At 39.0% G+C, this 16024-nt stretch overlaps 1 protein-coding gene across 1 annotated transcript in view; it reads right to left on the bottom strand.

Moving 5' to 3' along the window:
• The window catches only part of SLC26A4 (solute carrier family 26 member 4), a 56962-nt gene that overhangs the window by 3388 nt on the left and 37550 nt on the right, over positions 1 to 16024 (bottom strand). The window contains exons 14-19 of the mRNA XM_032761379.2: positions 14417 to 14486; positions 12368 to 12460; positions 11315 to 11410; positions 10463 to 10693; positions 8147 to 8201; positions 2349 to 2494 (exon numbers count right to left, since the gene is read on the bottom strand). Coding sequence (XP_032617270.1) covers positions 2349 to 2494; positions 8147 to 8201; positions 10463 to 10693; positions 11315 to 11410; positions 12368 to 12460; positions 14417 to 14486 — 691 coding nt within the window. The remainder of the gene's footprint in view (positions 1 to 2348; positions 2495 to 8146; positions 8202 to 10462; positions 10694 to 11314; positions 11411 to 12367; positions 12461 to 14416; positions 14487 to 16024) is intronic.

Genomic DNA, 16024 nt, shown 5'->3' with positions numbered 1-16024 from the left:
AAAAAGAGAACACAGGGTAGACATAGAGTAGCATCAACCCACCTGATGCTCCACTGAAAATGATTTGAAGCTTTCCTGGTGCTTCTCATCTATCTTTATATACGTCAGAATCCTCTTCAGCTGTATTGTTCTTTTATATTTCCCAACTAAAATTTTTTGTATATCATTTTTTTTGCACATTCAAAGGGGAACTGGTATAGTTCTCCATTGTCTAAACTCCTTTTCAGCTCTCTTCCCCAATCTCTCGAGCGTATGCCTCTTAACAAGTCACCCCCTCTGCCTAAATGATTCAGCAGTCAATAGTGCATCTCTCAATGGCTAAGCTAAGAGCACTTAGCACAGCGTTGAGTGTGCAATGAATGCACAGTGAAGAGCTTGTGACTGATGACGAAAAACAGTCACAAATGGAATTGGATGGAAATTAATTCTATTGGAGATGGAAACCAATGTCTACGGACCAAGTTGGTTATTCAGAAAAGCTCTACTTTTTAGAGGTAGAATGTAATTTAATCTTCTACACAGAGGAAACCTACAACAATTTTGCTTTTGTGTTTTGCATGGAAAAGGACATTTTCAAAGCAACTCCAAATATATTTCCAGGCTAAAATGACATTTTGAAATGCTACTTAGCTACTTTTCAACTCACAAATAGCCCAATTCTCTTAGCTAGTATGAGAATGAATTAGAGGTTTAAGTCCCTTTGCAAATGGTATGACATAATAGGAAAGGTAGAGGATAAGTCTAACTACAAGTTGTGTCCTGAGATAGTCCTGTGATGGTAAAATAAAGGTATAGGAAGAGGGTTGTGTCATTGCAGTCACAGTATCTGTGATACAGAGGGACTCTTCTTGAAGGAAAGCACCACAGGTGAGGTTTATCATCATTCACCTACTTATCACATATAAAGCTTTGTGCTAGACTCTGAGAAGACACAGAAATATAAGCCTCTTGATTTCACAGGCCACCAGGAATGTCCAACCCACTTTTAGTGGACCAGTAAGTATATAATACAAGCATTCCGTTATGCTTAGTCTATTTGTTTAAGGTCCAAAAAAATCCATCCCAGCCACTCACAATGCCTCTCTGATTGCAAACAAAATTGAGTCTAACCTAGTAGATACACTCTTGGTTAGTGGTTTTTATGACATTCATAGCCTAAAATCTTAGTAAGAATGGGTATAAAGAAATAAAATAACTGTTTTCATGTTGAGAAAGAACTTGATACCTTGGGTCTGTTTTACTTTTAATGTGGGTCTCTTAAAGATACTTCATATGATCCTGCTTTCTTATCACCTATGGGTTAGAGAATTTTAAATTGGATAGAAAAAGGTTTATGAATTTTCAACAATAAGCAGTTTTTTTCTTTAGATTTGTAGCTTTACTCTTTTTTTTTTTCCTATTTTATATTTAAGATCCACAGCTTGGTAGTTAGGACTAGTATTTTACCAAGGAACATTAAATAGAACAATCTCTCCACTACTAGTGCCTAAAAAGAATAATATAATATCATTTCCTAAGTTAGTTTTCTTCAATCAACTGCCAATCTACAATTAAGATGTATTTATTCTATTTTTAGAAAAATGGGAAGCAATTTAAAATATCCACTATGTCACTGGAATCATTATTGTTATTACATCTTAATAGGTATTTGCTTTAGTTTCCTAAATTCACTATGAGAAATGAGATTCTTGTACCACTACCAGCACCATTAGGCCAAGCCCAATGAACCAGACCAGAATGCTCACTTTTTCTGGGTATTTGACAGAAGAATTAACAAAATAATCCCCATGGGAAATCAGGGCCTATTCTGGAGCCAGATGCGCTACTGTTGTGCCACGAAGCCTCCCATCAGGGCATATTCTATTTTGTAGGGAAAAATTAACCCTGGGCTTATTTGTGGCTTGATTTTTTAATTTCTTTTTCAAAGATCACTTATGGCCCGATGGATCCTGTTTAAAGACATTTATAATTCAAGGTTTTCCAGATTGCTGAGAATTTAAGTGGAATTTATGTACACAAATCACAGATCACAGAAGATCCAAGATTCGATATTCTAAAAAGGCATTATAGCTAATGCCCACTTTTATTAATAAACCTACACATTGTAGAACTATTCAGTACTGGGTACTACCAGGTAATTTCCTATAAACTATCTTATTTAGTCTTCATATCTACCTAGCAAGGTTAATGTTTTTACTTCCATTTCACTGATGAAAAAACTGAGGCTCCAAGAAGTTATATAGATAGCTTAAAATTCAACAGCTAGACTAGACTTGTGTAATGTTTGCCATTTATAGAAATCATGATAGTTTAGAAAAGATAGATCTGTAGAAAGGTTGAATATTTACCGTTTCTAAAATGGAATCTTGACTCTCTTGAGATTTCACCTGGTTCTGTAGATAGAGTATAGCATCATGGACCGTCAAAAAGAATGTGTCCTTTCTAATGTTGTCATCAAAGAACCCGCATTGCTCCAGCTTTTCTATCACATAATCTTCAAAAGAAAAACACAATGTTTTGTTAGTTCCTAGGAAAAGAAATTTTTGTTTGTTTGTTTTTGAGACAGAGTCTCATTCTATTGCCCAGGCTGGAGTGCAGTGGCATCATTGCTCACTGCAACCTCCACCTCCCAAACTCAAGTGATCCCCCCACCTCACCCTCCCAATTAGCTAGGACTACAGGCACACCCTACCATGCCCAGCTAAGAAAAGAAATTTTAAATCATCAACCTATACTAAGTTTTTGTAGCTCCTCCTTTTATTTATTTATTTTTCTCTTATCCAAAATGTGACCCAGATTTGAAATGACAGTTTCTTTTCCAGTAGCATATAGAATGGTTATCCCATAACTGGTTGTAGTCAACCTTGTGGACGATCACATCCCTTTGGCCAAGCCAGTGTATCCATCCTCCTGCTGCTGTGGGCTAGGCTGCTAATGTTTCACAGCTGTGCCCTTCTCTGGAGACTTTCCCTTGCCCGTTGGGAGCTGTGTCATCTAAAGAGGACTGGGCCTGTAATTCCAGCACTTTGAGAGGCCAAGGAGGGCGGATCACTTTGAACCCAGGAGTTCTGGGCAATATGGTGAAACCTCATCTCTACAAAAAAATACAAAAATTAGCCAGGTGTGATTGTGTGCACCTATAGTCTCAGCTACTCAGGAGGCTGAGATGGGAGGATCACCTGAGCCCAGGAGTTCGAGGCTGCAGTGAGCCACAATTGCACCACTGCACTCCAGCCTGGGTGACAGAGCAAGACCCTGTCTCAAATAAGTAAATAAAGAGAACTGGAAGGTTTCATCCCCACACATGGCTGGCCTGCGGCCACTGACTGACTGATATTGGGGGAGAAAGCAGGTCCCCTTGCCTCAAGGAGGCATAACCTTCTGGTACTCTTCCTGCGGTGGTGCTCCCTGTGAAATCAGGGATCTACGCTGGACTTCAGAAACCATGTCTTTGATCAGCTTCTTCCCCTTCCCTATCCTGCTCCCCTCACTGCTTCATAAATTTCCTCAGGTGTACTCTCAATAAATCACTTGTGCAAGAATACCCATCTTGGGCTCTGCTGCTAGAGAATTAAACCTAAGCGTTAGCACTTTCCTACACACATACATTCATAAAGAAACAGACACAGAGACTCACACCCTTGAGAGTCCTCGTGTTCTAAGGAATCTAAGTAATCTCCAGCTTTGCTCCCCTCCTAACAATATCCCCCCCATTGTCAATATCCACCCCACCCCCACCCACTGTCAAGACACACATTTCCATACATTACCAGCTCTGTGGCACAAATTGGAAGTAATATCTTTCTGGGTTCAAAAATGTTCTCAGAGTTTTTATGCTTTTTGTTCTTTTAAAAAATAATAATAATAGAGACGGGGTCTCACCATGTTGCTCAGGCTGGTCTCAAACTCCTGGCCGAAGTGATCCTCTGACCTTTGCCTCCCAAAGTGCTGGGATTACAGATGTGAGCCGCCATGACTGGCCTATTTATTTATTTAAATCTTAACGCTAGCTTGGCAGTCAGAGGTTATCTAAAGGTTGTTTCTAAATATGGACTTAGGAAGGAAATCAAAATAAGGCAGAAAGGAACCGGTAGGTAGGAAAGATGTGGGAAGAAATTTACAAGTATGAAGAGATAAAGAAAATTGAAAAGAGAGTAATTTTTTCTTTTGTATAGGAGAGAACCTCATATGGTCAAAACGATAAGGAGAAAAGTAAATCTTTGTCCTAAGGTACACTGCCAATTTTAAAAAAGGAAGTGTAGGACAAAATGAAGGTTTAAGCAAGTTGTAGAAGGTTTGTAGAAGATAAATATCGTGAAAAATTTTATGTGATTGAGTTGGCTAAAAGTAGAAGGGAATTATTTATAAGTTTTTCTAAAAATTGAGCATTAATATTAAAGTACACTGATGGAAGGCTAAAGTTTGGGCCTATGTGTTGGAACAATAGAGTTTTCTCAGAGGATTGGTTTGCTCTTAATGGAAAATTGTGAGAGGATTTTCTCTTCTAGGTAACTGGCCTAGAAAACAGGGATTTCATGTTTCATCAATATAACTCTTCTTGTGCTTTGTGCCTTTGAACTCTTTTTTCACTTTGGTTTTATTTCATAGTGACCTATGATCCTATTTTGATCAAATGTTTTAAGCCTTCGGTATTTGACAAACTTCTCAAAAATCAAAATTAATTCTTTTTGACCTTGAACTAACTTTGGGATGTTCCAGAGGACCCTAGAATTTCTTAAAGAATCTGTAAAAGAGAGATGTTGAACCAAATGGCCTTATCTGATAGGTTAAATTATGTGGGAAGCACTGTTAAAATAAGAAATGATGTTTAACCTTCTTTGTGCTATATTTTTATAGATATGTTATTAATATGTTCCAAAATTATATAACATTCCTAGAAATGTGATAGGTCTTGGTATAAATGCTACCAGTCATAATTTTGGTTATTTTAAATTGTCGTGTACCACAGAAATATCCAAATATCCTTGTCAATTGGGTAACTCACATCAGATCTTTAAATATAGCCACTTTAAGGCTTGTTGTCCGCAGTTAATTGTCTTGTTCTGATACTTTTTCTGAAAGTTCTTTGTAAGCCATTATAATTCTAAAGTGCTGTGACTTCAAAGAGTTATATGGGAAGAATGAAAAGAACTCTGACAAATACAGGTTTCTAATAACTTTGAATTCATACCATTCGATGGAATTAAACTGCCAGCCAAGATCAAACAGAGCAAGAATTAATTACATGAGACTGAATGAACTGATGGAGAAGAATTACGGGTTTTATGGCTTTTTTATTCGAAACATTGCTGGTTCTTTTAATATTTGTTTTCCAGATTTAAAGAAATTTTTTCTTTAAAGCTATCTGTAGTTTACAGCCACTTGGTTAAGCATACTTTTTTTTTTTGACACAGGGTCTCACTCTGGCACCCAAGTTGAAGTGCAGTGGCACCATCTGGGCTCACTGCTACCTCCACTTCCCCAGCTCAAGTGATTCTCAGCCTCAGCCTCCATGTCCAGCTAATTTCTTGTATTTTTTGTAGTAACGGCATTTTGCCATGTTGCCAGGCTGGTCTCGAACTCTGAGCTCAAAGAAGTTGTCCGCCTTGGCCTCCCAAAGTGCTGGGATTACAGATGTGAGCCACCGCACCCAGCCTGGTTAAGCATACTTTCATAAACAAAAATTGAAACATTTCCTTTTCCTCTCTACCTGATCCTTCCAGAATTTGGAAACTCTTCGTGAGTATTCTTATTTTTATGGCAATGTGATTATTTACATAAAGTTCAATAAGAATCTGTTCTTTTAAATAGAATTGGAAAACATTGGTTATATTATCAAGGCTTTGTCTAGAATATCATATTTGAAAATGTGCACAGAATTCCTGGCTTCAAGGGCTCCTAGCCTTACAGTGAGTGAACAAAAAGTTGTTCCTTCTTGGGAGGCCCAGTAACTTCAAGATATTAGATACATCAGGCAAAGTCTAATGTCTTGACTTCATAGCATCAAGACGTTTTAAAAAGTCCAATCTGAGATTCCTTGTCAAAATTTCTAGCAAAGCAATTATTTTTTGGAGACGTGGTCTCACTGTGTTGTCCGGGCTATAGCGCAGTGGCTATTCACAGGCACAGTCATAGTGCACTGCAGCCTTGAATTTCCGGGCTCAAGCAATCCTCTCACCTCAGACTCCCAAGTAGCTGGGATTACAGGCACGCAACACCTCGCCTGGCTTGGCAAAGCAAATTTAAAAGGAGTCACCTATGTAGTTATTCTTGCTGTACTGTGTAAATAATCAATCAGGCCAAGTTTGAGACTAAACTTATTTTGTAAACAAATTGGTCTACCATGATTGTCTTTGATAGAAAGGGAGGCGACTATAGAAAGAAAAACATATGGTTCAAAAGAAAAGCGTAGTAAAACTGTTCTCAGACTGTAGCCCTGTTCAATGTTTATGAGTTTTTATTATCTATCTGTAGACTGAACTGGATTCTTAATTCTTTTAGCTTTCACTAATATCTGGCTACAACACTCCAATGAAGACCAAGAACTACACAGTTCCTAAAGCTCTATAAGCTGAAGCTGAACAACTCAGTGTAAATTTCAAGAGATGAATCTCATGCTTAAACTGTGGGCCACATAGAGAGTTCACCAGAATGCTGGATGCCACAGCTAGAGACAACAAAACTACAAACCAAAACAAGAAGTTGCCAACTTCATGCTGTAGACAGCTCCAAGACTGTCAGGACAAGACGCCCTATCATAAGATTCTCATCCCTTTTAATTTTCCCTTACTTGTGCCTACCTCTTTCACTTGGCAGGATAGTGCTGTAGTTAAAATTTCACAATCAGTAGCTTCTTTGGGTAACTTACACTTTCTGCTTTAATTTAAACCAGTCATGGAATGCTAGATTACCTGCTAACTCAACAAGGAAGCATCTGTGCAGTGGAGTGACACTTCTTGTTGCACATATATAAATACATCAGGTACTACAGAGAAGACTTCTTGGTTAAAATAGGTAGTCTCCTTGTCAGGCTATTCAATTTTAGTTGGTTTGGTTCATGGGAATCCTGGCTGAGGAGCATACTATAAACTCTTGGTGTTATCTTCCTGATAGTCATAATAGCAGTCTTCCTGGTACATTATACCCTCTCAGAGTTTTAAACGTTTCCAAAAAGCCACCTGTCAGACATCAAATGGTCTGTCTCTGAAACAACAAAAACTCAGAGAAATACATGATAATGAGGAGGGCACCATAAGCTACACATGACCTCCTGAGACCAGAAACCCAAAATGATGGTAACAGAGTAGCGCTGATGTCCTACATTTTGTTCACTCTTACCTAGGTGAGAGCCTGATCAAAAGGGGGGAAATCATCAAATAAAAATGGTAAAGGCCATTGTTTTAGTCCTCTTGAGCTTTGCCCTCCCAAAGCTTTGCAGCTTCTAGTAGCCAGAACGAAGGAGTAGAGCAGCCTTCAGTGGCTCAAGGGCCAAGCAGCTGTGCTCATCCTGGGGTCATGCAAGGCACAGGCACATAGTAAAATAAAAAATAAAAATAAAAGGCCATTGTTTTAGACTAAGCTCCTGCACTAGACCCCAACAGACAAGACTAAAAATCAAAATGGAGTCACTCATGCTAAAGTTTCAAGTTATCAAACCTAAACTAAATTGTTATCTGATGCTTGAAGAAATCAGGAGAGAGAGGTAATAGCAAATTTCCCAAAACAGGCCAGTTTAAATTTCCAGTTGGCATAATAATAAAGCTTCCTCTGCAATAATCCTCATACAAAAAAGTATCCTGACATGACCTCATGTTAACTAATCCATTATTTTCTTATTGTTCTGTCTCACTGTCTCTGACTTACAAGAAAGTAACTTCGAATGGACTAATATACTCTTTGTTGTTTGGGTTTGCTGTCTTTGGCCTTTTCTGTCTATAATACCAACCTCCCGCTTAGTTCCTTGGAACACTTATTCTGTTTTATGGAATGAAGCAGTGCCAGATTCTAGAATTGCAAATAATGACAATTGAGGTCTTTAAAAGAAAAAAAAAAAAAGGCCTTCAGACATAATGTGCCCACAGTCCCAGGTAGGAGAAAGGGCTTATGGGAAAGTCTTACAGGTAGATATGTAGATATATGTATTTACCTTGAAGTGATGCAAAATACACATTCACATCAATTCTTTGGAATTCTTTGACAATCTAAAAATAAAAAAGGAGAGTTTGTAACAATTAATAACCTTATCTGCCCATAATTCAGTAGCATTCAGTTACTTGCTCAGGAGAAACATTATTACTTTCATGGTTAATCAGGACTTTAAGGAAAGGTTATTATTGCAAAACCATGGAGGTTTTCAACCTACAGTGATGGTATAATTAGGATTATATCTCAAGAGATGGCAACATCCAGCGCTCAATAGCACAGTACTTGATAGCGTGGAGGTGCTAAACAAACATTTGTGGAAAGAAGAGAGTACAGGAGGCTTCTTAACATAGGCCCTGCTGATTGGTGAAGAGATATGGGTGTGGCCATGCTCATCGGGTTCAAAATGTTACTATTGACCTAAAAGTCAAGGCCTCTATTTTGAATGTCAGTGTCCTGACTGTGATTTTATGCTACAGTTTTACAAGATGTTACTCACTGGGAGAAACTGGGTAACGGGTACATAGGATCTAAATATTATTCCTTACAACTACATGTGAATTTACAATTATGTCAAAATAAACATTTAATTTTAAAAAGTCAAGACACAAGACCCATGGTCAATAATAAAAGAGAATTTGAGAACTGTGGAGGAAAACAAATCAAGACTTCTGTTCAAGTATAAAGTTTGGAGTCTTCTTTAGCTATCATAATATTTGAAAGTAAGTATTTGTTGTGTGGGAAATATTCTGGCATTAAATATGTTAAGACTCTCCCCAAAAGTAATTCATTGAACTCTCTGGCCAATATAGTCTACAATGGATCTCAGCCAATGCTTAGAGTGAAATGTACAACAAAGAACAAGAGTGTTTTCAAATGAGCTAATAACAAAATCTGCTAAGAGAACTAGAACAGAACCTGTCAGCATATTCTCATACTCTTTTGCCAAGCACAACCACTTCTCTACCTTACCTACCTAGTACCCACATCCTGGAATCATTTCCTCCCCTTACAGAGGTAGCAAAGAAGACTTAGCTAAGCGGAACCTCAGTTAGGAGTCAGCTTTATATTATTACATCTGATTGTTGGTGTCTTGACCTGCTTGCTTTTATGCCTGACCCTCTTGATACCTACCTGAAGCTTCACTAAACTTGATGCTTCAGGTGATGTCCTATTCATCTTCTTTGGAGCACTTACTACAGTTGTTATTTATAAGATGACTTAATGTTTGCCTTCTCCTCCAGACTGCTAAGTCCCACATAGGTAAAAACTGTGTCTACTTCATCACTAGTCTCTTGTGCCTGGCAGAGTGCTTAGCACATATTAGGCATTTCATATCTATTTGTTTAAAGAGTTAATGAACTTCAGCTTGCATAACTGGTTTGTGATATCATTAATGTTTCTATCCTGCATACTCCTCAACTCTTGCTTTGACTTTCTAGATGCCTGACCTGCTTCCTACTCTAACCTCTTAATAATGCCTGGCTTTTCCAGTCCTACCATACAACTGGTATTCCTTATCCTGTTGCTGTTGACATAACAAATAGAAATGTAATACTTAATAAATTTTTGCCCATTTTTTCTTCTTTTCATATTCCATGTGCAATACATTCTCAGAAAGATAAAACGTAACAAATGTGAATTAATTTGCTGGGGAGTATCTTTGAACCAGATATTCTTTTTTTTTTTTTTTGAGATGAAGTCTCACTCTGTCACCCAGGCTGGATTACAGTGGCACAATCTCAACTGCAACCTCCACCTCCCGGGTTCAAGCGATTCTCCTGCCACAGCCTCCTAGGAGCTGGGACTACAGGTGTGCGCCACCATGCCCAGCTAATTTTTGTATTTTTGGTAGAGACGGGGTTTCACCATATTGGCCAGGCTGGTCTCGAACTCCTGACCTCATGATCCACCTGCCTCAGCCTCCCAAAGTGCTGGGATTACAGGTGTGAGCCACCACGCCCAGCCTGAACCAGATACTCTTCTAAACACCTTATATTTATTAGTTTATTCAATCCTTGTAACAACCTGTGAAGGTAGATACCATCATTACCTCCATATTACAGATGAAGAAACTGAGATATAGACAGATTAAGCAACTTGCCCAGGGTCGTACTGCTAGTAAGTGGTGAAGCCAGTATCTACCCCAGGTAGTCTGGCTCCAGAGCCTATGCTTTAAAATATTACACTTTTTTACAAAAGCATTCACCTAGAAAAACTACAAAGCCCATGCATTTGCCCTGTTGCAATACTGGACAACCCATATCATTTTACTATTGCCAAAGCTCCAAATGTATAATTCAGAAAACCAGAACCTTACCACCCGCAGTGACCTCACTCCAACAACGTCCAGGAAAGATATAGCTCCACAGTCAAGCACAAGGCTATGGATTGGCACTTTGGGAACGTTCACTTTGACTGGAAGCTCAGAGTTCCAATCCACTTGAATCTCTATTTCCTTAGTTGGGATATCAAGTTCCTCTGGATCTTCAATATCTTCATCAGGCTCAAAAGCATTATTTGTTGAACCAGCATCACTTATGATGCCATTCTAAACAAAGAAAACACTGTCAACTTAATTGTCAAAGATTTGAAATCTTTCAACCATTCATATCAAATTATCCAAAAGACCTACACACTGTTCCTTGGTAAGCAAGACATCAAGGAGATGAATTTTTAAGGATGGGTTACACCTCAGCCCAAACTTTGATGTTGTCTAGGAAGAAAACTGGGAGAACAGAGGAGTCAGGAAACTTTTGTTTCCTGGAAGATTGTGCAACTTTGCCAAGAAATACACTGGCCAAAGAGTCTGAGTAAAAGTTAATAGCTCCAAAAGTTTATGGACTTACTGCCTTCTATGGTGGGTAGTTTTCTGGCATTGAATTTGCACTTATTTTGTTCCTTTCAGTAAAAATAAAGTATAGAAAATAATGCAGACACTGTTCATGGTGGGGAAAAAATCACATCCTGTGTTTCCAGGCAGAGCTGCTGATTTTATTTCATTCCCTTCCACTCCCTCTTGCCTATAAGAATAGCTCAGTTGTTCTTTGATACGTACATGTCATTTGTTCATTCACATCTGGATACTAAAGGCAATAGATTTAATTTTAGACCATCTAACTGCTCTGGGAAAGGAAATAATTTAAGGGGGAAAAGAAAGATGTCTTCTCACCTTTGTTGCTCTTAATTGTCCATTTTTTATTAGTTTCTGTATTTTCCTCAGTGCTTTCAGCCTCTTATTATATACTCTAATGGCATCAAATCCAACCTTTGGAAATAAATGTCAAGTTACTTAAAATGCCTGGCACCTAAAGCTTATTAATGCCAACTGTTATCTGGAAAGACTATTTCTCAAAGGGTATAATTCCTTGAGCTATCCTGCCAAAAAAGAAATTGTAAGGTCTGATGGAGAAGATCTCTGTCTACTCCCAGGCTACCCTACTCCTACCCAGAAGCTCTGAGAAGACAGTAGCATATTAAAGGCTCCAAGACAGTAAAAGACAAAACAGCAAAAAAAAAAAACAAAAAAACAACAACAAAAAACTCACACACACACACACACCAAAATACCCTCTTCAGTTTAAGTCTGGGTTTTCCAAATTCCCTTGGTATCACAGAGCCCTTTTGTTATTATCTGTGAATATTCCTCTGAATCAGTTTGCCCTGGAACTCACTTAGAAAAACACTGGTTTAGAGGCAAACTCCAAGTTCAAAGCATAGCATGGCATTCAGTACCAGAATTTTCTACTTATTTATTCCACTAGTATATTTTACTTTTTGCTGCAACTGGGCAACCCTACCTCTAATACATGTTTCCACTGTCTCTCAGCTCACATAGCTCTCAAACACTTGATATGATTTCTTTCCTTCAGCCAACTGCCGCACAAAGCCTGTTAGTCCAACTAATCTGGATCTCTTCCTTCTATGAACTCTCAACTGTCTATACTACTTATTTGGAACTTACTCAAATTCCGCCTAGAAACATCTCTAATGTTTTTGTCTGGCATAGTTATTGCTACCTGGATTTTAACATATGTGTTTTTTTAATCCCCAAATAGACTATAAATGGTTTGAAGGCGAGGATGTTATATTTTAATTCTCATTGCCCTACACAAAGGGAAGAGGGTCTAGGGCCTATTCCTGGTTGGAGCCCAATAAATACTTGTAGAATGAATAAAGTCTCAAAAGAGGTTGGAAAACAAATTTCTAGGGATAAAATACTTACTGTGGACTTGATACATTTTTTAAAACCATCGACATTGCCATAGAAAATAGGACTGGAAAATCTAAGAATCTTCACTCCTTGAGGTTCTTCAATCTGGCATTAAAAGAAATTGTCTGGGGTTAAATAATTTCAAGCCTCAAGTATTTAATTACATTTCTGGCTACTTAGCAAGGAGCCAAGTCACAGTTGCTCGGAGGAGCTGGGTAGCAGCACTCAACTTTTCTTTCTTTTCTTTTCTTTTTTTTTTTTTGTGATGGAGTTTCACTCTGTTGCCCAGGCTGGAGTACCGTGGCACAATCTCAGCTCACTGCAACCTCCACCTCCTGGGTTCAAGTGATTCTCCTGCCTCAGCCTCCCGAGTAGTTGGGATTACATGTGCTGCCACCACACCCAGCTAATTTTTCCAATTTTAGTAGAGACAGAGTTTCGCCACATTGGCCAGGTTGGTCTCAAACTCCTGACCTCAAGTGATTCGCCCACCTGAGCCTCCCAAAGTGCTGGGATTACAGGCGTGAACCACTGTGCCCCGCCTCTTCAACTTTTCTTGAATAGGGAGGCAACGGGTTACAAAAACTCTTAGACCTCTACAGTCTCATAGAAGGTCAAAGTTAGAAAGGGCCTTAGAAAGCAATTTATTAAGCCCTCTGATTTCCAGATAAAGAAACTGAAGCTTAGAACAGCGCGATGATTTGCCTGAAGTTCATACCACTGACCCTCCTGATTTTGCTAACGTTCTTTAAAAGTAGCAAAGAAAAAAAGCAAAATCGAGGGGATTTGCAGAACTGAGGACTATAATATCATCTGCTGTTCTCACCCTGACATACAATGGCCACACCAAAAATAGAACCCAGGAATCATAGAATCATAGACTTTTCTAGTCTTCAGGAATCAGCAATTTTAGTCTAGCTGCTTCAGATGAGAAAACTGAGGTCCTGAGAGGCTGAATGGAGCCTCACCAAGATGGAGCCTAGAAGTCAGAATTCCCTAACTCAGCTTAGAGCTCCTGCCCCAAAGCCAAAAAAAATCTCTAAATCATTTTAGCTCTTAATGGCACTTGGCTCAACATAACAGAAAGATCACAGAAATAAATTAAATAGCAGCTACTGAAATCCCAGTTTCAATGTCCAACTTTTTTTTTAATGTTAAGGTAAAATTAGACTACAACTTCCTAGGGTTCACATTATTATTATTATTATTTGCTAAATTTGTATTTTCTTAATTTACTTTCTCTGCTTTTTTATCTTTGTTTCCCCTAGTCACCACTAAGCAATTTTATTTGCAGGTGACACAAGCCCATCAATGGGATGTTTAATTTCTTTGTTTTTCATTTCCTGTGTCATATTTTATTTCTTCTAATTCCAAGGATAAAGCAAAGTGTCAAATAATAAGGTCTTGGTCGTAGAGAACTTGATAATCTCTTGTTAGAACGGAATAAAAAAAATCTTACAGAAGATAAGAATTATATACCAGATAAATAAAATTTTGGATGAACATCTAGAAATTGCCTATTATTTTTAAATTCCTCTTACAACGGTTGTATATTAAAATGACATTCAGCTGGCCAGGTGCGGTGGCTCACGCCTGTAATCCCAACACTTTGGGAGGCCAAGATGGGCAAATCACTTGAGGTCAGGAGTTTGAGACCAGCCTGGGCAACATGGTGCAACCCCGTCTCTACTAAAAATACAAAAATTAGCCAGGCATGGTAGCACCTGCCTGTAGGGAGGCTGAGACAAGAGAATCACTTGAACCCAGGAGGCAGAGGTTGCAGTGAGCTAAGATCGTGCCACTGCACTCTAGCCTGGGTGAAGAGTGAGACTCCATCTAAAAAGAAAAAAAAAAAGACATTCAGCTAGCATGAACAAAATTCATATAAGCCATGGGTGTCAGAAGGTGCACTGGATCAAAAGTTTTTGTGACACTCCCTGTGGACTAACAGACTTTCCCAATAGGCATTTCTCCCTTTGGCTACCTTGTACGTAAAACGGAGCTGCTGAAATTTCAGGCTAGTAAACCCAAGTCTAGCAAATGTCTCACAAAGGCACTTACGTTTTTGTAATTCTTGGTACTTCTGTAGATATCTGTGCTAGGGATGCTTCCAAGGCCATTCCAAGAAGGACTAGAAGAAAAAATATCAAGGTCAAGATTTTTTGGAACAGCCATATTTTGGAATAAAAAGTTAAAAACAACAGCTACTAAAAAGCCCATCATTCTGGTGTTTTGGACTCTGTCTTTATTGCAGATGACATTTTCCTGTAGCTAACTCTGAAATGAACAGCTGGTGTTTGTGTGGAATCGGCAGGGGAGGGGAGAACTGTGCCTCTCTTCTGATGGCTGAGAGAAATAATGAGCATCATACTTGCACGTGCACAACACGTTATAGGATTAGCAAAGAGCTTTCACGCATGTGACATCTTATTTAAGCCCTGCCATAACCCTGAAAGGTCATCAGTATTATCCTGATTTTTATTGTTAAGTAAACTTCTTAAGAGAAGTGAGAAAAGGCCTGGAGGTAAAGGGCAGCAGAGCCTCTGTCTTTAACCCCTGGGTCTTCCAGTGCCTGGCACTTCTTTGTGGCTTAGTCATTTTTTATAGAAATAGGAGACCGGGAGGACCAGAAATAAGTCCTTCCTGTCAACCAGACTATTGATTTCCTGTTCCTGATGCAATCAGATAAATTCCGTGATTCTTCTTGTGTGACTAGAGACATGCTAAATACAATTCCTGAAGAAAGAGTATCTGTTTAGTGTACTTTCAGCATTGTACTCTCTGGATCAGCATGATAATTACTGGAAATTAAATACTGTGGAGGATACTGCTTTTTGTTGGCTAAAAGCCTAGATACCAAACTAGCAGCTAAAATGTGCCACCAGTTGTTCCTTGGCTTGCAGGGTTGTGCTGATTTTTAACTTAAAAGTTCATAAGCTAATCCCGCTCTGTAAAACCCTTCTTTTCCAACCACATCCAAGCAAGAAAAAATAGACACTGAGGCATATACAGCATGAGAGACAGCATCTTCTAAGGAGGGTTTCTGAGATGTGTCCTAGCAGCAAATTGAGCACTTTGGGAGCCTGCAAACCTTCTCAGGCCCTTGGGCAATCATTTAGGCTGCTGAGGTAGGCACCAATATGCCAAGATAGGGAAGGAGGGTAGCCTTTTGGGTAGGCACCAATATGCCAAGGTAGGGAAGGAGGGCAGGAAGGAGAACTGGCTGGTGGAACAGGAGAGGTGAGCTGATGCTAAGCTGAAGACATCTATCTTGATGTTTTTCCAGGTGTCTTCTTCTTTCATGGCCCAAGCACAGGCAGAGCAAGGGCCAGAAGTCTGGAAAGACGATGGACACATTGAGGAGGGAGAGAAAGACTCTGTTCCCCTCTAGGCCCAGGAGGGCACTTAACTAAGGCCTCTCTAGAATCAAAACAAAACCAACCAAAAAACCACCTTCAGTCTCCTCACCTTCCCTCACAGGCTGTTTTCCATTATTTAAATCATGTCTTTGCTGCCTTCACTCTGCGTATGAGCTAACTGTTTCCTTCACATAATTGTGTGGTTTATTGGTTATATGCCTTATTGGTTATATGACAGATTTGAATGAATTTTGGCTGTCATCAGCTATTTTAAAGTCCTCTTGTTCTGGGTTATGTAACTTTTGGTTAC

The sequence above is a fragment of the Hylobates moloch genome, unplaced genomic scaffold (genome assembly GCF_009828535.3).
Source record: "Hylobates moloch isolate HMO894 unplaced genomic scaffold, HMol_V3 SCAFFOLD_1, whole genome shotgun sequence".
Classification (NCBI taxonomy): Eukaryota; Metazoa; Chordata; class Mammalia; order Primates; family Hylobatidae; genus Hylobates; species Hylobates moloch.
This window is presented reverse-complemented; position numbering and strand designations above follow the sequence as displayed.